The 26,580-nt window shown below is 35.7% G+C and overlaps 1 protein-coding gene across 1 annotated transcript in view; it reads left to right on the forward strand.

Annotated features, from left to right (window-relative positions):
- Positions 1-26,330, forward strand: part of LOC132544713 (protein Shroom4-like) — a 35,751-nt gene extending 9,421 nt beyond the window's left edge. The window contains exon 2 of the mRNA XM_060208354.1: positions 26,178-26,330. Coding sequence (XP_060064337.1) covers positions 26,178-26,330 — 153 coding nt within the window. The remainder of the gene's footprint in view (positions 1-26,177) is intronic.
- The last annotated feature ends 250 nt before the right edge of the window (positions 26,331-26,580 follow it).

The following is a 26,580-nucleotide window of genomic DNA, read 5'->3' on the forward strand; positions in this document are numbered from 1 at the left end:
ACTGACACCTACAACAGTGAGTCACACTGACACCTACAACAGGAAGTCACACTGACACCTACAGCAGGAAGTCACACTGACACTTACAACAGGATGTCACACTGACACCTACAACAGGAAGTCACACTGATACCTACAACAATGAGTCACACTGACACGAACAACAGGGAGTCACACTGACACCTACAACAGGGAGTCACTCTGACACCTACAACAGGCAGTCACACTGACACCTACAACGGGAAATCACACTGACACCTACAACAGGAAGTCACACTGATACCTACAACAGGGAGTCACACTGACACCTACAACAGTGAGTCACACTGACACTTACAACAGGGAGTCACACTGACACCTACAACAATGAGTCACACTGACACCTACAACAGTGAGTCACACTGACACCTACAACAGTGAGTCACACTGACACCTACTACAGTGAGTCACACTGACACTTACAACAGGGAGTCACACTGATACCTACAACAGTGAGTCACACTGACACTTACAACAGGAGAACACTGACACCTACAACAGTGAGTCACACTGACACTTACAACAGGGAGTCACACTGATACCTACAACAGTGAGTCACACTGACACTTACAACAGGGAGTCACACTGACACCTACAACAATGAGTCACACTGACACCTACAACAATGAGTCACACTGACACCTACAACAGGAAGTCACACTGACACTTACAAGAGTGAGTCACACTGACACCAACAACAGGGAGTCACACTGACACCTACAACAGGAAGTCACACTGACACCTACAGCAGGAAGTCACACTGACACTTACAACAGGATGTCACACTGACACCTACAACAGGAAGTCACACTGATACCTACAACAATGAGTCACACTGACACGAACAACAGGGAGTCACACTGACACCTACAACAGGGAGTCACTCTGACACCTACAACAGGCAGTCACACTGACACCTACAACAGGAAGTCACACTGATACCTACAACAGGAAGTCACACTGATACCTACAACAGGGAGTCACACTGACACCTACAACAGGAAGTCACACTGATACCTACAACAGTGAGTCACACTGACACCTACAACAGGAAGTCACACTGATACCTACAACAGTGAGTCACACTGACACCTACAACAGGAAAACACTGACACCTACAACAGTGAGTCACTCTGACACCTACAACAGGAAGTCACACTGATACCTACAACAGGGAGTCATACTGACCCCTACAACAGTGAGTCACACTGATACCAACATCAGTGAGTCACACTGACACCAACAACAGGGAGTCACATTGACACTTAAAACAGGAAGTCACACTGATACCTACAACAGGGAGTCACACTGATACCTACAACAGTGAGTCACACTGACACCAACAACAGGGAGTCACACTGACACCTACAACAATGAGTCACACTGACACCTACAACAGGCAGTCACACTGACACCTACAACAGGAAGTCACACAGATACCTACAACAGGGAGTCACACTGACACCTACAACAGGAAGTCACACTGACACCTTCAACAGGAAGTCACACTGACATCTACAACAGGAAGTCACACTGACACCTACAACAGGGAGTCACACTGACATCTACAACAGGAAGTCACACTGATACCTACAACAATGAGTCACACTGACACGAACAACAGGGAGTCACACTGACACCTACAACAGGGAGTCACTCTGACACCTACAACAGGCAGTCACACTGACACCTACAACAGGAAATCACACTGACACCTACAACAGGAAGTCACACTGATACCTACAACAGGGAGTCACACTGACACCTACAACAGGAAGTCACACTGATACCTACAACAGTGAGTCACACTGACACCTACAACAGGAAGTCACACTGATACCTACAACAGTGAGTCACACTGACACCTACAACAGGAAAACACTGACACCTACAACAGTGAGTCACTCTGACACCTACAACAGGAAGTCACACTGATACCTACAACAGGGAGTCATACTGACCCCTACAACAGTGAGTCACACTGATACCAACATCAGTGAGTCACACTGACACCAACAACAGGGAGTCACATTGACACTTAAAACAGGAAGTCACACTGATACCTACAACAGGGAGTCACACTGACACCTACAACAGTGAGTCACACTGACACCAACAACAGGGAGTCACACTGACACCTACAACAGTGAGTCATGCTGACACCTACAACAGGCAGTCACACTGACACCTACAACAGGGAGTCACACAGATACCTACAACAGGGAGTCACACCGACACCTACAACAGGAAGTCACACTGACACCTTCAACAGGAAGTCACACTGACATCTACAACAGGAAGTCACACTGACACCTACAACAGGGAGTCACACTGACATCTACAACAGGAAGTCACACTGATACCTACAACAGGAAGTCACACTGACACCTACAACAGTGAGTCACACTGACACCTACAACAGGAAATCACACTGACACCTACGACAGGAAGTCACACTGATACCTACAACAGGAAGTCACACAGACACCTACAACAGTGAGTCACATGACACCTACAACAGGAAAACACTGACACCTACAACAGTGAGTCACTCCGACACCTACAACAGGAAGTCACACTGACACCTACAACAGGGAGTCACACTGACATCTACAACAGGAAGTCACACTGACACAGTTCCTGTTGATCATTCAATATACCCTAGAACAATAACCACTTTCAGATGACTTATAGCTGTTTTTCTACTGAGGAAGCTACCCTTTGACCACCCAATTTCAATGTTATACACCCGTATCGGGTGACTAGTTGTAGTTTGTTAACAATGTGGTTCTAAAAATGTGAAGTCTCTTTATACACACAATCACGATGTTTTAGATTTTTGCACTGTAACGTTTATAATGAATTACAGATTTTGTAAGAACCCGTTGCAGATCGACAATTTATCATTGTCAGTCTTTTCAAAAATGTTGGTAAACTGTACTAGGATCTGCCTCTCTCTCCGGTTGCATGAGATAAATTATTCAGTGAGGAAATAGCTCCCACCATTAAAATAGGATGACAGAAAAACAGTAGGTGGTGTGGGTAACTAGACTTTTTGGTCGCCTGACCTTTTCTGGTACTTATGTAAATTTATATCTTGTGAGATCTAAGATATTATGCAAATGAAAAAAAAGTACACATAGGTACAATCTCTGGCATTGTTGCTATAAATTGTCCAAATGATTTTTTAATCTTGTGAATGCAAAGCCGGTACATTTTGGGTATAAATTTCATAAGAGAGTGACTGGAAACATTCAGTTTGAAAGTCTACGGTTAAAAACAGTAAAGAATTGTGTAATTATACACATGTTATGGAACAAAACTAGTTTGACCAAAATTAAAATTGCAAGTAGCTGTAGCAGTGAATTTAAATCTTGCAATGAATTGAAATACTGCAATAAAATTGATGATGTTCAGCAGCATGCATCGAGGCACACCTGTTTTGACCCTATGTTTTATGTGCAAACATCTTGAAATACATGGCAGTTTAATCAAAAATGAGCTTCTAGTTGTCTAGGTAATATAATTTGAAAATTTATGACTGGTAGTGAAATACCAGTCACTGCTCCAATTTGACAGGGAGCAGTTATTTAATTTGTATATTAGTATGTGTTTGTTTGTTTGCTGGTCCCCATGGAAACCGATGACTACCTCACCGAACAACATATGAGAGGCACGTTGTATGCCATCCAGAGCAGAAAGTGGAAAGTGTCTTGCCCACAGACACAATCATGTCAGCACACACAAACATGTTCTTCAGTTTCCTGAGAAACACAAACCATCATACCTCTGAACTTTACCTGAGGTCACACAGAGAAACACTTCAACAGAATGAGTTATCCTATTACAATAAATACGGTAGTGAATTTGTGTGCACCTGTATATATCTCGACAATCTGCAATTTTCAAATGATATCATTTACCTGTGTTGTTCATATGAATTTTACATTGACAAATAGTTGTATGTTAAAATAGATAGAATTATCTTGAGCAAATTTTGATAACATGTTCTTATTTATTGATAAAATTCCATATATACCTATTGACCTAGATATTTATTGCTGTGTTCTAGATTTTGACGGTCTCAGTAATTTAACAAAGAACAGGTGGAATGTAAGAATTCTCAGATTTACTTATATTCATATTATACACTGTAAGTTAGGGACCATCCATATCTTAGATCAGACTTAGTTTTGTTTGTTGTATTTAAAAATGTTCTATGGCAACGCATTGGGACATCTAGGGATATTTTTATAGGCATCTAATGAAACTTGACCCAGGCGATAGAAAAAGAAATATACAGAGCTGAAACACATGCTGAAAATGGTGTCACCAAAATCTAGATAAAAGTTTGACTTTTAACTATCTCTTATAAAGAGATATGTTATGAATCACAAAATGTGTTGTTTTGTCAAGAAGATTCACTATTACACAAGTTCTATTGTGTATGAAAATATTAATGTCGGATATAGCCACCACACTTTTGGTACAATTCTTGTGTCCATTATCTCATACTGTTGACCAGATTCTGAATCGTATTTAGAGGAAACCTCGCCCAGTCCAGAATCTACGTAGTCAGTGATTCTCCAGTTATTAGGCATTCTGGATCCTTTGTAGAAATGTTTTGTCAGTGATAGTCCCCCAAACATGTTAAATAGGTTAATGTTTTGTGACATTTCAGGTGTTTATCACTTCTTGTTGAAGATAGTCTAGCATTAGGCAGGTTTTGTGTGTTGTGACATTGTCATCCATTAGAATAGGCCAATCTGCCATTGGATGGACATTGAAGTGCAGAACAACTTAAGTTTAAAGGATCGGATTACGGTACTTCTGCCCATTCAAAGTTTCATCACAGACATGCAATAGAAACTTACAGTTTAGAGAAAAGCATCTGAAAATGTGGTTCTGATGGTATGTTATATCTCTTGGTTTCCAAACATGGATGCTGCTGTCAGTCAGACTTAGTAAAAAACAATTCATTAGACCACTGAACTCTTTGCCAAGACCAAATATTCTAAGTCTGTGATCATGTACAGTCTGGCTTGTCTGTGGCTTTCAGTTTACCGAGGGTGTTCTACTGGTCAGTCAGAGCGAAATCATCCATTGTTCAAATATCTCTGAATGCTACGCCTTCTAATGTGAGCACTTTACTTTGAGCCTGCTGACGGGGATAAATTGGGCTCGCCTTGCCTGTCCACACAGAAATCATTTTCTTCTCTCTGTAGTCTATCGAGGTTTGCCATACCCGAGACACTTGTCAACATACCTGCTTTGATTCATACTTTGGTTCAGATGTTGCATTAAGAGAGAAATAAGACAATGGCTGGCATCAAAAGCATGCAGCTACTTGCCTGAACACCATACCAACTTGAACCATTCCAGAAGTGTGTCATTTTTCCTCATATGTCAATTTTTGATGTGCCATTTTTAAAGGCTGTTTTAGGTGGAAGAACAAGCTCCAGGACATCACTGTTGCCATGGTCAACATCTTCATTAGTGAAGAACTTTGCAGATAACTACAAGTAGAGTGATTTTAAGGAAGACCTTGCTGAAAAATACATATAAAACTGAGAATAAAAAGTACAACTATATGGGATCATTGGTTAATGTTATTAATTATACCTACATTACCAGTGATAAAGTTCAGTGAAAACCCACCATATAGTTAATGATATAAATAACAGCTCTGTGTAAGTATATTCTCTACATGATGTGAAGTTTGGGAGTAAGTCAAGTAGATCCTTTCAACTCCCTATCTAAGCCACTTGAGGTTTACATTACAGGTCCACTTGGACAAGTACACTTTGGATCTGACTGAATAACTCTTGTTGTAGCTGTTCATTCTCAGCTATCAAGTGTTTTGGTGCACAAAATTTTATCCGACATGTGTCCAAATGTTGATACAGACTTTTTTTCAGCTTTTGCATTCAGTTCTTTTTAATTGAACTTAATTAATTTCACAATTGCGATACAATTTTTCTAACTTGATTAATCACTCTTGTTGGCCCAGATGGATGTGCACAAGGGGTATTACTGTTGGGGGAAACTGGATTATTCGGGCAGATCACCCAATACCTTTTCACATCCATTCTGGGAATCAACCCCAGACATCCGAGTGGAAGTGCAATATCACTGCACCATCTGACCACTCCAATTCAGTTGATTTACTGTCCTAGTACTATAAGTTAGGATCACATACTGAAGCTCTTCTCAGTATTCTATTTGACCTTCACATTAACTTGTTTGACCTTGAAACTATTTCAAGTTGAATCTACAGACACTGAAGTCTGGTGGTTTGGATAGAAATTTCATATGTCTGCATTTTTTGCCACTTGGTTGCCCCTAGCAACAGGTTGATTACTTTTGTACAGAGTGACTACTTTCCCTGAAATGTTCAAAGGATGCCAAGATATATATATATACTGAAATGCATGATGTGTATACGGGAATCAGACATTCTGTATATGAAATATATCTATTATAATATATAAAAATAGCAGGATTTATAGATATAAAATTCATATTTTCATAATTTCATCTAGCAAAATAGCATCACAGCTATATTTTTCATATAGAATGTCCAATATTTCCCATATAGAACGTCCAATATTTCCAATATAGAATGTGCAATATTTCCCATATATAATGTGCAATATTTCCCACATATAATGTGCAATGTTTTCCTCATAGAATGTGCAATATTTCCCACATTCCCACATAGAACGTGCAATATTTCCCACATAGAACGTGCAATATTTCCCACATAGAACGTGCAATATTTCCCATATAGAACATGCAATATTTTCCATATAGAATGTGCAATAGTTCCCATATAGAACGTCCAATATTTCCCACATAGAACATGCAATATTTTTCATATAGAATGTGCAATATTTCCCATATAGAATCTGCAATATTTCCCATATAGAATCTGAAATATTTCCCACATAGACTGTCCAATATTTTCCATATAGAACGTTCAATAGTTCCCATATAGAACGTCCAATATTTCCCATATAGAATGTGCAATATTTCCCATATAGAACGTGCAATATTTCCCACATAGAATGTGCAATATTTCCCTCATAGAATGTGCAATATTTCACATATAGTATGTTTTATCTTTCTCATTTAGAACATCCAATCTTGTGGTATATTTTGTATTTTGACACGTCATAGGCTGTTGATCAGTCAGCAAATTCTATGAAAACTTAACCATCCGTAACTGTCCTTGTCACTTATTTGGTCCATATTTTTGTTGTAATTTTCATGATTTTCCATTTAGCGGCCCTGGGCATCTTTCTGATAGGTCCATGGATACAGGAACTTATGTCTATGTAAGGGACAGAGTGTTTCAGATTTTGAATACTATCTCAACAATAAGTAAATATCTGTAATGTTTTAATTTTAAATATTGAATAATTTTACTTTGTCAAACAACATATTTCAGTTCCAGGATGTTGGTCAGATTGAACTACATGTGGTGATAAAGGCTGATAATTCAGAGTAAAAGTGCAATGGATCATTTAACACTAAAAATATCTGTAAGAACTTTATCTTACAAAAATCAAGGAGATTTATAGTGGATTCTTGATCTTTTGGATGTTTTCAATCTGTAAAATTTACCAAGGTAGTTAATATTTACGATGACAGGGCGATTTAGATGGTCTACACACCATGATAATGAGGATAAAGTCACTTGATAACACCTGTTCATTTTGAGTCATTGGGTTTGAACCCCTTATTACAAGTTACCTGGCTGATTTAGTCCCTATAGATAGTTGATCCAGTTGGTTTGATAAATTGTCTGTGACTTGACTGGTTCCTGTATGTGTAATGGGACTGACTGAACACAGTAACTGAGTAACCAGAAATTGTTGATGAGAAGAATTATTTCTGGTGATGGAATACAGTTACGAAAAACAAAAAAACAAACTTGCAAATAAGATTGATAGAGAAAACTTGTTATGAGTTACATAATGCCAATCCCTTGTGACTTCCAGATATTTAGATTACTGTGAGTGTCTCACTTGTTTGACTTGTTTGGTTATCAAATAACCACATTTTTATTTCAAGATGATTTGATTTGGAACACCTCAAGATTTACCCCTATTGAATGCTATTCACTTGGATATCAGTAGTCTCCCTTTACCAGACTCTTGTTGTCTGTTGGATATCAGTAGTCTCCCTTTACCAGACTCTTGTTGTCTGTATATCTAAATATGCTGTGATCAAGCATTTAATTGAGCAAGACCATTAAATATGACAAAATGAGGGAGGACAGGGAGACTTTTCTTGCATAAAGGATGGGTAGTTTTTGGTTAAGAAATTCTTATGAGTTAAGTTTGGTTCAATTCACTTTGAAGAGGTAGACATTTCCCTCCATAAGGAATGGCTGCCAGTGGATGCTGAAGTTGGCACCATGAAGAAGTAAAGATACATTTAAGCTTTGATGTAAAAATCTTTAGGTAATCAGAATTGATCTAATGTTAGGGAGTCTTTATTACACTTAATATATTTCTAACTGTGGGTCAATACATAGTCTTTTGAGAAAATGACAGCCCCTGTTATGTTAATAGGTTGCAGAATCGGGTCAATATTCATTTTAGACATTTTTCACATCCATAATCATTAATGTTATGTTTTGGAACTTTTTGGCAAGATTTTAAATGATCATTTTCAAAATGTGATAAGAACTGTAGGTATAGCAGAAAAAAGTACTACTTTTGAAAGGTTTCTTGCATGCTATAACAGTCTCAGCTTTCTTTTTCTTCTAAAAAAATGTGCACAACACTTTTATTTCTTACAATTTAAAAGAATTATACATGTAATTGAAATATAGGAATGGATGCTTAGAAATTGAAACTAAACAATGACATACGCCTGTACATCCTGGGATGATTCAGTGTTACTAGTAACCAAAGCTGCCAATTGCAGCTTCAAGAAATATGAAAAAGAGGTATAAAAATGACATAATAATGTATATAGTTACTAAAGGGATTTATCTTGGTTATATACTCAGTTTTAATGACAAAAAAAATCTGCAAAATGGTGTAAAAAAGGACATGACCCTTGTTTTCATACTTTCACCCTTGTTTTAGCGGATCATACTGCAAATTTCACCCCGAGGGGGTGAGTGATGCAACAAAACCAAGTGAATATTTTGTCTTCATTAGTAATGCCAGTTTTACAGAACACTTGAAGCAAAAGCAAATTAATTTTTTATTTTTTTTCCTTTATGGTAAAGTTGTGAAAATTTGATGAACCATCGAGAAAAATCAATATTCACAGTATTGTGTAAGATGTGTTATATTAAGAAATGCATTTCTTGGCTTATAGATGTTACAGGCCCATTAGACCTTTTGCAACATGCTGACAGGATATTATAAGAGTGATGTCTGCATGAACTGTCCTTTTTTATTTTTTCTTATCAGGTTTTTAACTCTTTAACCTGAATTTGGTGACAGAGACATGCTACCTGATCTACCTATGAATAAATCCCTGTAGAAAAGGCTGAATAGAAACGTTTTTAATTCTTATCTGTCACAAATCATACCAACATCACAAAAGGAATTTTTGTCTTGCCTTTTTAATGGTTTCTGTGAGAACTCTGACAGGGGTCTCCACAGGCTTCTTGTTTATCAAGGTGTGCCTAGTACCCACACCTACAAAGAATCATTTACTGCTTGGTACACTTGTCTCTTATTACATAATCATATGTTGTCAGATCTCTGTTTATCTTGTGTCATTCTTCCCTCCTTGTATTTTACAGAAGTAAGGTTTTCTGTTAATGGAGACGTTTAAATGCTATCATAATGATATTGTGGTTAAATAGTGTAGCTTACAAATGTTTGGCTTATGGTTTCTTTTCCGTTGCAAATAAAATTGATATTTATTTGTTAATAAGCCCATGTTTGATAATAAGCCCGTTAGTATCTATTGCTATTTTGTAGAATTTACAATTAATGTTACTTTGTAGTTCTGCAATTAGCCTGCTCAATAAGCCCATGTTTTGTAACAAGCCCTTACATATATACTGTTATTCTGTATGTATGTTAGATCAGAAGTTATAGGTTGGTCTGGGTTTTTTGTAGTATAAATATGGTACAATAATTTGAAAAAAGGCCTTAAATTGTAAAACCTATGTGGAACTCAGATGAGTCTTACCTACATTTTTTATGCCTTTTAAACATTCAAAGGAAATTCTGAAGGAATGAATTGATTACCTATGTTTGCTAAGTCTATATTTTTGAATGTTATGAAATGTTTGAAATGATAAAAATCTGAAGAGCACACTGCCTGGTTGAGCAGAGAGAGATAAATCAGGGTTGAAATTCTAGATCTTACAACATGATGAATATAATCCTGTGAGAATTTGAAAAAAATCTACAGGGTCATACATACAAGTGTAACTTGTCCGAGAAATAAACGTATCTTGTGTGATAAACATTTCTCGATATTGATGTATATAAAGTGTGTTCATGTATATGAACCACTGTACGTAATCTATGGAGTACAGGATGAGTACAGGAAATTCAAACGAAAATAAAAGGATCAGGTTTTCAAGATTTTTGAAAGCAAACAAAATATTTTTTTCAAGTACCAATAAATTCTTAGGTGTGATTTGAAAGAGATTGAACACTTGGACTGAGAGGATTAAGGTATAAAGGACACTAGTAGGGCAGGCAGAGAGGGACGGGGGAAGTTGTGCTTAAAAGGTTGAATATAGGATTTGCTTCAGTATGTAAACATAAATACTAAAATCATGTATAGAAATTGTTTACAAAGCGTTAACATGACGCTAGATTCTACATACCAATCCCTAATATGTCACTTCTGATAGGGAAACTAATCCTGGTATATATTATATAATGTATGGGTGCATGACTTCGGGTTTTAGCATGTAGTACAGGATGAAATTTATTTTAGAGGGGAAAAGAGAGGGGAGTGGCAGAAGGAGGGATTTGGAAGTGATATTGGAGATAGGAAGGGGGTGGGGCAGGGTGTCTCTGTGATGAAGGATTGTGGAGGTGAAACTGCACGTCCACATCAATGTAAATAAGCTGGTTTGATCTCCATTTCTCATATAGTATGTATAGTCTGGTCTTCTTTGGTCTTTGAGTGCTACAAACTCAAATTATATAATTAAAAAAAGATATTTAGAAAGATATTTTGATTAAGTTGACTAGAATCTGTGATAATTCTTTCAATATAGAGTGTATTCAAGGAACTGACTTAAAAAAAAATCTTCAGAGCATTCTAAAAATTAAAAATAGAAAAAGTTATGCTATGTTAAATTGTGATGGAAGGACACATAAATCTGCCATATTATTGCTATATATTTTTTCAGATGATTGAAGCTCTTCCCTTTAATTTCAATTTAATTAAATTTCATTTTAATGATGTAGAATACCTGTCAGATTTTGTGCTGTAAATACAACATACAAATAAAATTGTTAACAAGGTTATTAGAAGTGTTGATTGATTCATCACAGGTAAGAAATTAAAGGTAAACATATCAAAACATATATTGATAGAGCATTGTTTTGTCCTGATGAAGGGTTTATCCAGGGTTTGATCGTTTGACTTTGATCTGAATACTACAGATGGAGGTGATTAGGGCTATTGATTCAATGTGTACCTGTGACAGGTAGCGTGTGCTTGGTACAGAGGAGTATCAGGTGTAACCATCTTGTCAACACATTGATATGACTATAACAAGGTGTTCTATGGGTATATACTGTACTTTACGATAAGTTGCTTTGTTTAAAAACCTGTTACAAAAATACATGGAAATTTCTAGATTGAAACCCATCATATTCAGTATACAATAAAATCTATTCTGTTTAACAGTATATTCAACTGAAATATAAAGCACTAGATACAGAGTTATGTCCCTTTGTTCATTGAATGGTACTGGAGAGTTTAGGTGTGGGAAACTATGGATTACTGACAATAATTAAATTTTCCTTGTTATCTAAAAAGCTAAGTTTTAGATGTATATAGACAAAATTATATTCCTGTATGATTTTCTGGTGATACCAGCAAGCTTTGTTTATAAAACATGTAGTTAACATAAATGTTGAGTTCTTTCAGAAATGAAATGCCTGTGATATATGATGGCATGTCTCTTAAAGTACCAGGAAGCTGTTCTTATATAGCATGTGATTTTTTCGTGTTTTACTTTAATGTAAACAGTTTTGATTTCCTGTTGTTTATATTTCCTCTTTGAAGCAGATCACAATAAGATGAGGATTGAAGTTTTGATTCTTTATTGATTTTTTTTCATTTATAAGCAAGTTGAATAAAGTTCTTAGTAAAATGTTCATTTTATCTAACAGGGTCAAATATTCACTTAGCTTTTATGGTGTGACTTTAAAGCTTATTGTGTCAAAAAATTCTTTCAAATAAAGTTTTCTCCTGTGAATAGAGATATGGAATGAAAAAAGGCTACATATGAAATGGAAATCTTTAGTGTGTTACAGAGGGTACAACAAAACTGATCCTACAGGTGTGGTGTGATGTTTGTTGACATGATTCGAATGAAGTACATGTCCCGATGACAACTTGTGGTTATATGTCTGACACATTGTATACTGCGAATGATGCAAGTCTTATTTATAGTTTAGGAGACTGGTGACGTGTAGTCTGACCCAGCCCTTTGATAATTACTGTAGGACTTGTCTCACCAAACATCCCAGTGTGTAAGAAATTTATCAACACTTGGAACTTTTCAAATTCTCTTACAGCAGAACTTTGACAGTTGACATCTCTGGTGATGAATATAAAACAAAAAACGAGACAGCTTTGTGATCTGGTTATACCCTAATGAATTTGGAGATGGCAGATTTTGTGTGTTTTATAAACTGGCTTACTATAAAAAAGAAATCATGAAAGTTTTAACAATGTAGTTTTGTCACAAAAACAATTTTTTTTGTGTGTTGAACAAATGGTTAATGTATTTTGTTACATATCATACATTTAATGTTTATCTGATATTTATACGTAAGTAAGTACCGTTATGGATATTGATTCCTGATCATCTGTTATGTACTTTGAAGGTGCTCTCTACCATACCGGGTTAGATGTTGTATTGACATTACCAGGTAGCTAAGTGTTGAATGCAAATAATGAGTTTGATGACGGATGTTTGTACGTTTCTTGCAAGTCAGGGTGAGGATTTCAGTTTGGACAAAACTGATGGACATGTATTTGTTACTAGACCATCAAAGTAGTGTGTAGCTACGTAAATTTGATATAGATAAAAAATAAACTTTAGATTTGTATGAAAACTTATAGCCATTGTTGATCTTTGTATATAAGCTTGTAAAAATGTATTTATCTGAATTCCTTACTTTGTTATTTGTATCTGATCAGTTTGGCTTCATTATCTTTTATATACAATGAAACAAGAATTTTAGAAGTATCCGTGTACTTTGAACTCTTTCATTCTGGAGTTAGTTTTAGACATCAACTTCCAAGGTTACCATCATAGCTTATTACAAATGTTGCAGGCTGTGTATTATACAAAAATTCAAAGTTCAAAACTGAATTTTAGAGAAAAATGAGCATTTCATTGTAAAATGAATTTTTATTGCAATTATAACATGACAAAAATCAGTGATTTCTGTTAAAATTGATTTCCAGACATATAATTTACTGTTATTGTCTCCATAAGCATTTTCAGACATATAATTTGCTGTTATTGTCTCCATAAGCATTTCCAGACATATAATTTGCTGTTATTGTCTCCATAAGCATTTCCAGACATATAATTTGCTGTTATTGTCTCCATAAGCATTTCTGATACATATAATTTGCTGTTATTGTCTCCATAAGCATTTCTGATACATATAATTTGCTGTTATTGTCTCCATAAGCATTTCTGATACATATAATTTGCTGTTATTGTCTCCATAAGCATTTCTGATACATATAATTTGCTGTTATTGTCTCCATAAGCATTTCCAGACATATAATTTGCTGTTATTGTCTCCATAAGCATTTCTGATACATATAATTTGCTGTTATTGTCTCCATAAGCATTTCCAGACATATAATTTGCTGTTATTGTCTCCATAAGCATTTCTGATACATATAATTTGCTGTTATTGTCTCCATAAGCATTTCTGATACATATAATTTGCTGTTATTGTCTCCATAAGCATTTCTGATACATATAATTTGCTGTTATTGTCTCCATAAGCATTTCTGATACATATAATTTGCTGTTATTGTCTCCATAAGCATTTCCAGACATATAATTTGCTGTTATTGTCTCCATAAGCATTTCTGATACATATAATTTGCTGTTATATAGCATTTGACATATAATTTGCTGTTATTGTCTCCATAAGCATTTCTGATACATATAATTTGTTGTTATTGTCTCCATAAGCATTTCTGATACATATAATTTGCTGTTATTGTCTCCATAAGCATTTCTGATACATATAATTTGCTGTTATTGTCTCCATAAGCATTTCTGATACATATAATTTGCTGTTATTGTCTCCATAAGCACTTCCAGACATATAATTTGCTGTTATTGTCTCCATAAGCATTTCTGATACATATAATTTGCTGTTATTGTCTCCATAAGCATTTCCAGACATAATTTGCTGTTATTGTCTCCATAAGCATTTCTGATACATATAATTTGCTGTTATTGTCTCCATAAGCATTTCTGATACATATAATTTGCTGTTATTGTCTCCATAAGCATTTCCAGACATATAATTTGCTGTTATTGTCTCCATAAGCATTTCTGATACATCACAAGTGAAACAAACTCAGAAGACAGAATGCAAATATTATTCAAATTGGCATTCTAGGAAGATACTCTTTCTTTGTGAAGAAACAATATTGAAATCAAGACAATGCTAGAGTTTATGTTTACTGAGTTAAGTAGTAATTGACTCATGATAATTAACTGATATTGTCTGTGATATCATTGTGATTTTCTTTTCAGAAAGTCACAAATTTCTTTTGTTGGAAACTTACCTTTAATGTTTACCAAAGTTATATCTGATATACTAGTTTAAGATAGCATGAGATATGTGTTAGTTGACATGAGTCCATGTCTTTTAGAATCGAAAGAAAAAAAAAAGAATAATTGTTTGAAAGCATAAGGCATGGAACTGATCTTGATTTTAATACGAATGAAAAAGGGTTTAATGTTGAAATATCAGTCAGTGTAAAGCAATTATTTTAGAATATTAGTGATATATCCTGAGTGAGAGACTTACAAAGTCCTAAGATTTTGATATGATGTGACTACATGTATTGTACAGAGATAACTGGTGTTGATTGTAACACACAGAACTTTGTTATAGGAGTATCATAAAGTAATCCAGAACACATTTATTTATTTGTTTAATGCCAACAAATAGCCTCCTCAATCAACATATTTATAACTCTATTTAACAACTGCTGAGCTCGAAAGGCGACATAAATACAGATTTTAGAATCTTGTACAGGAATTAATGGGGTGGATGACTGTGACTTTATAGTGTGGGTGACATAGAGTCAGCGGATTTTTATGATTGTGTGAATTATAAAAACCATGATAGCATTGTTATAAAAGTCATACACTCTTAAAAAGATTCTGTTTAAGGAACCAAAACCTCAAAAAAACAAAGTGTTATTTATATAATTGCTTTCTAAGTTAACTACTTTCAAATTCAAATAAATGTCAGCTTAGTATGTGTAAAATGTGTATAGTATTTCTACCATTAGTACAAATTGGTTTGAATCTGAAGTTTATCGGGGTTCTCAAACATTTAAATATGTATGATTTGTCAGTTGATCCTGAAATGACAAATAAATGACCTTGACAGCACACCAAGGGAGGTAATTGGGAGTAGACAGTTACCAAAGGGAGTTTATTGAGTGTAGAAACTTACCTAAGGGAGATAATTGGGAGCAGAAGGTCAGCTAGATAACTACTCATGCCTTGGGAATCTAATATTTTTACTGTAACATCACAGTTTGAACTTTGGCCTATGAGTGCAGATTAAGTCAATAAAAAACAATTATGTAAGAATGTGTTGATAGGCCCAGAGTCTCTGATAGGCCCAAAGTTCAAAATGTGTATTCTGTACATTTATCATGTCCTTGAGTATATTTTTTATGTAGAACCAGTTTCCCATTCTCTAACTTACAAGTTCTCTAAATATTTAGTTGTTTCATTGAGATTTACACCAAGATAAACATATTATGTTTCTATAATGATTCTGTTGCTTTATGTTAATGTTTTTAGCAGACTTTGTGAATTCTGGGGCTTTTTATTTATACTCAAATCAGGGTCAATGGCTACATTGGTTAGAATTAATTAATAAAGGTAAGTTTTTTAAGTTCAATGTGATTATTTTAGAAATAATCTTTAAAAAAATTATCATTGAAGTAGAGTTTATTTGGGAAATGACCATGATATGATATCGAAATTAATTCATTACATATTTCATGTGTTTTTGGAAGTGGGCGGGGACTGTACATGAATGAATATTGTTGAAATCAATAACTGTGGCATACATTAATAAATTGTTGACAAGGTTAGTGTTATATATGTTTTAAGTTCCATTTTAGCCAAGTAACTTAAATTCTGATGTCCAAATTTACTTAGACAGAGTATCTAATTGTAGAAAACGCAGTGTGATACAGACAGGGTAATCCTGAAGTTATTGAATTACCTGTCACAGCCTTAAGTTGGCTGGATCAAAGTTTACCAAAACACTTTTATCAAGCTTTCATAAAAGGTAGACACAAAAGATATATCTTCATTTAATGAGAGAAGATTGAACTAATGTCAGTAAAGACATTGGTAAAACTGAAGCCAGTTCTGTCATCATGTGATTTTGGTCGGTGTTGATCAGTCAATCAATTAATCAATCAATCAATCAATCAATCAATCAATCAATCAATCAATCAATCAATCAATCAATCAATCAATCAATCAATCAATCAATCAATCAACCAATCAATCTATCTATCAAATTTTTATGTTAGTACATTTTATATTTGATATATATATACATTGCTGTGATTGTTGAAAACTGACGGTTGTTAACAAATGCCTTCAATTCATGATATTTTGAATTTTTCTGTAACGTATATAGGTATGATTTGTTGACTAAATATATACACCTACACAGCTGGTATGATATCATTTGTAAAAAAACTCCAGACATAATTATAACATAAATGCTTGTTCATTACCAGATCTGTTTTATGATAAAATTATCACAGCATTTTCCATCTAATAATTGTCTATTTGGGCTTGAAAACCATTTTCAAATGTCTTTTAGATCGTATTTAAATGTTGAGAGAGTTTGATGATCATTGGCTGATAAGCCACTATACGTTTGTACATAAATGTGACACTTGCTTTGTGAATTTAATTGATCAGTTTTCAACTTGAAATAATATATATATATATAAATCTTGGTATATAAAGCTATGAATGTAATGAATTGGTTAAAGTAAGATCTCAGGTACAGATATTTTATCTTGAAATTTAAAAATTAAAAATTTTTTAATGAATTTCGTGGAGGATATGCAGGGAAGGAAGGAAAGTTTGATTTTTCATGTCACTATTATGTTAATCATATACTTTTGGAAGCATTTTACAGGCATATATTAAAAAATATACAAAGTTGAATTAATTATTGGCCGGGTTGCACATAGTGCAAATCTGCGTTATAGAATAGTGAATGTCTGTTGGGCGGGCGGGGAAAAGGGATACCAGTTTTGTAGAATCAACTCCTCCTAGAGTTTTTGACGTAGAAGCTTGAAACTTTGTCTGATGTTTATATATATATGTTTAAGATGTGCACCTCTTATTATGGATTCATTCCAGACATTTTTATGGATATTCTGGGCTTTCGAACTTAGTCATTTTCCGCAGTTTGGCAGGGAAAAGTGGTACCAGTTTTGTAGAATCAACTCCTAGAGTTTTTGACGTAGAAGATAGATACTTTGTAGCATGTTTATATATATATATGTTTAAGATGTGCATCTCCTTTTATAGATTTATTCCAGACATTTTTCTGGATTTTCTGGGCTTTGGAACTTAGTCATTTCCTGAAACTTTTCTTGTTATCACAGTTTCTCAGAAACTACTACAAACTGCACCAATTCATAAAATACTGCCAAACTTTCTCTCTTAAAACAAATATTCTACATACTCAACAAATGAAACACCCGTAACTGTCTTATAAATACCATATAACATTGCACTCATCCCACAACCCGGCCAATTGTGTCTTTGCCCCATTTTGATACACTGTTGCATGCATTTTGATCAGAAATAATCAGGCTTTGTAAATTTCATGTTTATTCGTTCCCAAAGTGTCCTCAAATTCAGACACTAAATTTCTAAAATAATTTTTTAATTCATAATTTAAAGGTGAATATGACATTTTGATGCTTGAACATAGCAGCTATTAATGTTGAATAAGAAATAAGAGTGTGCCAAAGCCAAAGTGACTTAGAGTGTATCTGCTCCAGGAAGCAATCCAGCCCTGAGGATAGGACAAGAGACTCACACAGATGGTAGAATCAAGTCCATCCAACCTCAGGTTGCCTGATCACAGACTTTTCCCCTGTAAATAGAATGTGTATAAAACTCCAATTAATTAACCAGCCAATTAAGCTGAACTCTTCACACAACAGAATTCCAGTGACAGATTTCTAGCGAAGTTTGCAAACAAGGAAACAGGCTGATAGTGTATAAGAATTGTATGGTTGGATGGTGCAGTAGTAACGCATTCGCCTTCCACCTAACTGTCCGGGGTTGGATTCCCAGAATGGACATGAAAGGCATGGGGTCACCTGCCTGGCCTGGTGGGTTTTCAACGTGTACTCTGGTTTCCTCCAACAGTTAGACCCTGTGCACTTCACTCTGGGCAAACAAGAGAGATTAGTTGGAAAAACTGTTTCACAATTGTTGTAAAATATATAAAGTTTATTATTATTAATTATTGTATTAGACCACTGCAGGCCATAACAACCTGTGACTATGTAATAAATAACCCTATGATTATCACAATGTTGGCCTCATTATTTGGTTTCCCTCTCATTCTAATACAAATGACATTTTCATGATAAATCTATTCCTATATTACCAAGGCTTTCTTTATAACATTAAAAACTTCCCAGTGAATTTATGACAAAATAATAGCCTGATCATAGAATACGTATTCTAAAGTATGAACTGAAGTGAAGCATACAGGGGAGTGTAGAATTTATTCAGTGACTTTGAAGAACAGTTGTGGAAAATTTGTATTGTAAAAAAAATTTTGATTATACAATAATTACGTTAAATGTTAAATAACCGCTGGAGCATGGTAACCGTGGAAGTATAAGGCTATATTTAGTTATGGAAGGCTATTTCAAACAGTGTAAACATGAAAACCCGCCTGCTGGCCGACTACCTGTGTACTCAATGAACCCGGTGTAGTTACGCATGCATAAACCCTAGGCTGTCTGTGTTTATACCACAACTTTTGACTGATCTTCTGTCAACGGTGTCTGAATTAAAAAAAAACAAAAAAACAATTTTTTTAAAGCAACTATCACTGAAAAAAAATCTCCAGGTCTACAAATTTTTGTTAAACATTTTTTGCTGTTTAAGTTAAGGTTTGAGAAAATACATTCAGAATTTGTGTGTTAACTGTTTGTATAAAGAGTGAGGTGTCAGTGAGAGGGATTGGTTGATTTGAAATATGATATCTCATAGAAAAAACTTTATACATAGCTTTTATTTTGAAAATTGGATGATAGTCCTATCAAAATGACTGTGTATTATAATTGAGAAGGCAAGGTAGATATTACATATTGTGATTTTGTCATGTGTAGGGATGTCAATTAAAGCATGTTTTACTAGTCAACCAAACACAGGTTCCACAGCGTAACAACATGCTCTTTTCAAAGATGAGCTAATGAAAAAAAGAAAATTTCCCTCTGAACTTTTTCATTTAAAAGACTACTTCTCCAGAGCTGTTCTTTGAATTTGATTGAATTCAATGTGCAGACATGAAAAATACTTTTATAAATGATATAATATGAAAACATTATTTATTTTATAACAATTGGGAAATAGAATTATATGTCAGTCACTCTTGTTGGCCAGGATAAAATAGCACAAGGGATCTTACTATGATGATAAATTGGAATATCCTTGGAAAACCCACGTTGTCGTGCAGATGACCCCAATAGCTTTAATGTATGCTCGCTAAATCAAACCTCAGATATGTAGGTGAAAGGCAAATGTGTAACTTGTGCACCACCGACCAGCTGATTGTACAAATGATAAATGAAGGGAATATTAATAAGTAAGATTTAATGTACAATGTGCCTTTGGTTTGGTATAAAAGATATCTTGGCCAGAAGGACTTTTACAGGTTGAGGACAGTTAGGACTAGGGTGAGGTTAGGGTTGGAATCAGACTGCATTGCTGAGGATGTCAAGTTTTTCTTATTTCTTTGATATCAACTACTTAAGCCTGTTTTAGTCAGTTCGGTTTTGTTTCAATTTTATCACATCTAAACATTTCCTTTTTGAGCCTCTCCTTTTTGATATGCACATAAATGATGCAATTGTATTGCCCCGCAACTCACAGACAAGAGGAAGTCCGACATTTATACAGTTTACAAGAGCTATTCAATTGTAAGCCTTATGTCAATTCTCTTAAGCATCTCTTTGATACCAGTTCAGAAGGAAGTGGAGAATTTGTCACTCTATAGACATACAAGATTTGATGACCGTTTCACATTTCTGATTGGATACATTATACCACATGATTGTATGAGTCAGCCCATCTTTTTTATTAAAATTTATTGACACATATATAACACCTGTGTAAGGATCAGAATTATCATAAAATTGTAATTTAGTAGAGAAGCCACACACGTAAATAAACATATTAACATATTTCTGTAGGTGTAAATAACAACAATATCAGTTTTACTGTTTATATTGTAAGCTTTTATTTGATTTTAGATTGAGTAAACACAAAAGGGTAGAACTTCAATTAGGCTGTGTATTGTGTAATCAAATTGCTGAAATCTGAGTACGGTTAGTTGGTATTATGTTAACAACAGGGTAAGTCTGGTGTAGATGTAAGGCTATATCTCTGTATTGTTACTTCACTCTACCACCGAACAGATGTGAAGATGTGCATTCAATTCAAATCTGAATCAGCCGAATTTTAACTCAGAAAACTTTGGGAAAACACCACAGTAATGTTCCTGTGACTTGTGACAAAACCTTGGGAAAACACTACAGTAATGTTCCTGTGACTTGTGACAAAACAGTAATGTTCCTGTGACTTGTGACAAAACTTTGGGAAAACACTACGGTAATGTTCCTGTGACTTGTGACAAAACTTCGGGAAAACACTACAGTAATGTTCCTGTGACTTGTGACAAAACTTTGGGAAAACACTACAGTAATGTTCCTGTGACTTGTGACAAAACCTTGGGAAAACACTACAGTAATGTTCCTGTGACTTGTGACAAAACTTTGGGAAAACACTACAGTAATGTTCCTGTGACTTGTGACAAAACTTTGGGAAAACACTACAGTAATGTTCCTGTGACTTGTGACAAAACCTTGGGAAAACACTACAGTAATGTTCCTGTGACTTGTGACAAAACTTTGGGAAAACACTACAGTAATGTTCCTGTGACTTGTTACAAAACTTTGGGAAAACACTACGGTAATGTTCCTGTGACTTGTGACAAAACCTTGGGAAAACACTACAGTAATGTTCCTGTGACTTGTGACAAAACTTTGGGAAAACACTACAGTAATGTTCCTGTGACTTGTGACAAAACTTTGGGAAAACACTACAGTAATGTTCCTGTAACTTGTGACTCGTTGATAAAACCTTTATATATATTAACATCCTGTCTGATCTTACCTTAACATTGTATGTAGAGTTAGACTAGACAGTTTTCTGATCTGACCTCAACCTTAAGATCCATGTGGAGTTGGATTAGACAGTTTTCTGATCTGACCTCAACCTTAAGATCCATGTGGAGTTGGATTAGACAGTTTTCTGATCTGACCTCAACCTTAAGATCCATGTGGAGTTGGATTAGACAGTTTTCTGATCTGACCTCAACCTTAAGATCCATGTGGAGTTGGATTAGACAGTTTTCTGATCTGACCTCAACCTTAAGATCCATGTAGAGTTGGATTAGACAGTTTTCTGATCTGACCTCAACCTTAAGATCCATGTGGAGTTGGATTAGACAGTTTTCTGATCTGACCTCAACCTTAAGATCCATGTGGAGTTGGATTAGACAGTTTTCTGATCTGACCTCAACCTTAAGATCCATGTGGAGTTGGGTGAGACAGTTTTTTGATCTGACCTCTACCTTAAGATCCACATGGAGTTGGATGAGACAAATTGTTGTTACTATAAAGGTAGTTGAGTTCTATTTTTGCACTTTTTTCAAGGACAGAATAAAATCAGAAAGAAAAAAATTCAGGTATGAAATAGATACAGATAATTACGGTTCTTTCCTTAATTTCTGTTAAAAATACTGCAAGTGTGATAGTGTTGATTGTATTGTGTATTCTATTATAATGTTTATATTTCATCTATTTTTATATGCATCCGTTTGCCGCGTCGATCCATTTGAATTTGCATTTAAAATTAACTGATACTAAATTTCAAGTTAGAATATCAGTGTATTTCATAAAAACATTTTGGTTTTGCTGTTTAATCATTGATAACATAGTTGATCAATACTTTCAGGTGCTGCATAAAAATGATGTTTGTTTGGTTTCTATAAACCATTTTTTTTCTATTGAGGACCTTTGATTTATGTTAGCTATCGGCCTCATGTTTGATGTATTGGAAGGACTATCCTAGTGTAGAGGACACCTTAAGTTCTTAAAGCTTCTGGTGTCATGATCGGTTTGTAACCGAGGTGTTGAATCCCACAAAATCTCACTCAAGCCACAGGTTTAGAAATACATGTTTGCTTTAAATAGATTTTGATCATTGGCAAATATTAAAAGTGCTATCAGATATTTATATTTACACAGTTTTTAATGTAAACTTCAGGGCACTGTTTATATATATTTGTCTTTAACAAACCGGAAGCTGCAGGCACTAGTTCCTAATGCTTTAAGGGCTTTCAGTAAAACTGTAGGAGTATTGTATTGTAAAACATTGGACAAACTGGCTTGAGTTGGAGTCAAGTTTATGTCAACTGCTTAAATCTTTATATTTAATATGGAAATGTAGTTTCTGAGTCATATGGTGAGGAACATGAGAATCTTTTGACTTTTTTCTTTTAAAATCTGATATAGTTGAGTTTTGGTACAGTATGTTGATAGCAAGAATTGTGTTCTGGTCTGTCTCTGAAAAGGTAGGGGATAGCTAGGCTTGTGTCCTGGTCTGTCTCTGTAAAGTTAGGGGATAGCAAGGCTTGTGTCCTGGTCTGTCTCTGTAAAGGTAGGGGATAGCTAGGCTTGTGTCCTGGTCTGTCTCTGTAAAGTGAGGGGATAGCTAGGCTTGTGTCCTGGTCTGTCTCTGTAAAGGTAGGGGATAGCTAGGCTTGTGTCCTGGTCTGTCTCTGTAAAGTGAGGGGATAGCTAGGCTTGTGTCCTGGTCTGTCTCTGTAAAGGTAGGGGATAGCTAGGCTTGTGTCCTGGTCTGTCTCTGTAAAGTGAGGGGATAGCTAGGCTTGTGTCCTGGTCTGTCTCTGTAAAGGTAGGGGATAGCTAGGCTTGTGTCCTGGTCTGTCTCTGTAAAGGTAGGGGATAGCTAGGCTTGTGTCCTGGTCTGTCTCTGTAAAGGTAGGGGATAGCTAGGCTTGTGTTCTGGTCTGTCTCTGTACAGTTAGGAGATAAATAGGTTTGTGTCCTGGTCTGTCTCTGTAAAGGTAGGGGATAGCTAGGCTTGTGTCCTGGTCTGTCTCTGTAAAGGTAGGGGATAACTAGGTTTGTGTCCTGGTCTGTCTCTGTAAAGTTAGGGGATAGCTAGGCTTGTGTCCTGGTCTGTCTCTGTAAAGGTAGGGGATAGCTAGGCTTGTGTCCTGGTCTGTCTCTGTAAAGGTAGGGGATAGCAAGGCTTGTGTCCTGGTCTGTCTCTGTAAAGTGAGGGGATAGCTAGGTTTGTGTTCTGGTCTGTCTCTGTAAAGGTAGGGGATAGCTAGGCTTGTGTTCTGGTCTGTCTCTGTACAGTTAGGAGATAACTAGGTTTGTGTCCTGGTCTGTCTCTGTACAGCTAGGAGATAACTAGGTTTGTGTTCTGGTCTGTCTCTGGAACAGTTAGGAGATAACTAGGTTTGTGTCCTGGTCTGTCTCTGTACAACTAGGAGATAACTAGGTTTGTGTCCTGGTCTGTCTCTGTACAGTCAGGAGATAACTAGGTTTGTGTTCTGGTCTGTCTCTGTACAGCTAGGAGATAACTAGGCTTGTGTTCTGGTCTGTCTCTGTACAGTCAGGAGATAACTAGGTTTGTGTTCTGGTCTGTCTCTGTACAGTTAGGAGATAACTAGGTTTATGTTCTGGTCTGTCTCTGTACAGTTAGGAGATAACTAGGTTTGTATTCTGGTCTGTCTCTGTACAGCTAGGAGATAACTAGGTTTGTGTTCTGGTCTGTCTCTGTACAGTTAGGAGATAACTAAGTTTATGTTCTGGTCTGTCTCTGTACAGTTAGGAGATAACTAGGTTTGTGTTCTGGTCTGTCTCTGTACAGTTAGGAGATAACTAGGTTTATGTTTTGGTCTGTCTCTGTACAGTCAGGAGATAACTAGGCTTGTGTTCTGGTCTGTCTCTGTACAGTTAGGAGATAACTAGGTTTGTGTCCTGGTCTGTCTCTGTACAGTTAGGAGATAACTAGGTTTGTATTCTGGTCTGTCTATGTACAGTTAGGAGATAACTAGTTTTGTGTCCTGGTCTGTCTCTGTACAGTTAGGAGATAACTAGGTTTATGTTCTGGTCTGTCTCTGTACAGTTAGGAGATAACTAGGTTTGTGTCCTGGTCTGTCTCTGTACAGCTAGGAGATAACTAGGTTTGTGTCCTGGTCTTTCTTTGTACAGTTAGGAGATAACTAGGTTTGTGTCCTGGTCTGTCTCTGTACAGTTGGGAGATAACTAGGTTTATGTTCTGGTCTGTCTCTGTACAGTTGGGAGATAACTAGGTTTGTGTTCTGCTCTGTCTCTGTACAGTTAGGAGATAACTTTGGATGTCTATCTGTTCCCTCCACACAAGATGTTAACCACATATAAACCAAGACCTAGTGTTAAACAAAGTGTAGCCAAATTGACTTGAGTACATTGTTACCATCTTTGTATTTTTTGGTCTTCAATCTGTTTACCATTTTATCATTTTTTTTTTATCTTATGGTACATGGAATTATAGTATAGTCAAAAAAGTAGATAGATTCCCTACCATCTCGTATGCTACATGTGTTCATGCTGGTATGCTCCACTCTGGTCATTTATCTTGTGTTATAAGATGATGGTGACTCTAATCTTCTACTGGTTGTGTTATAAGAACTATAAGGTGGCTGTGTAGTCAGGGAAATGTCACATGCTCATCTTCTACTGGTTGTGTTATAAGAACTATAAGGTGGCTGTGTAGTCAGGGAAATGTCACACGCTCATCTTCTACTGGTTGTGTTATAAGAACTATAAGGTGGCTGTGTAGTCAGGGAAATGTCACACGCTCATCTTCTACTGGTTGTGTTATAAGGACAAACATGCTCAAGGTCAAGAAATCATTACATGATGATGGGATCTGATTAAGTTTGTCTACATCATGTTGCTGACTAAATAATTCCCATCAAATTTTGAAGAAAAAATCCACATTATCCTTAAGTTTGGCATATCTACAATTCTAACTTGGATCTGAGATGAAATCCATTTGTCAATTTACATCTAAATGAATTTCTTTTTGATCAGAATTACATGAAATTGAATCCCTGTTTCTTTGTAAACCTTGAATTGATTGATTGTTGGAGCAGACCTATAGATATGCCATTTCTAACTAGTGTTATCCAAACTGCTATGGAGAATGTGTATAATGTACTGATTGTGGCAGTCTGATCTCCTGAAATTTTTATCTAAAATTGGATGTATTGGTATTAGCATAAAATACTGTTTTGTATTTTCAGATAAAACCCGAGGGGAAAGCTGATGTAAGCGCCACCTTGAGGCTCGGGGATTATGTACTTGGTGTGAATGATGTGAAATGTGTGTCGCTGACCGAGGCAGTGCAACTGATTCAGAGTGCCTTCAGAACCCTAACACTGCAGGTTTGGAGGTAAGGGAGATAACTCATATTTCCTTATGCAGGACTGCAGTTATTGATGGTCATATAATGCTTTGTGATAAAATTTGTGTTCAGTTTGAATCATTGTTTACACCAGGAATGACATACATAAATATCATAGGGCTGGATACAGTATTAAAGTGAACCTGTGTTGTCTGACACCTTGTGGGAATACAAACATGTTGTCAGTTTAGGAAGCAGTTCTGAATACACAAGTTTTATGTAGTTGTTTTGTCAGAATTTGG

This window comes from Ylistrum balloti, unplaced genomic scaffold (genome assembly GCF_031769215.1).
Source record: "Ylistrum balloti isolate Yb309-2 unplaced genomic scaffold, AGI_CSIRO_Ybal_v1 Utg369808, whole genome shotgun sequence".
NCBI classification, from domain to species: domain Eukaryota; kingdom Metazoa; phylum Mollusca; class Bivalvia; order Pectinida; family Pectinidae; genus Ylistrum; species Ylistrum balloti.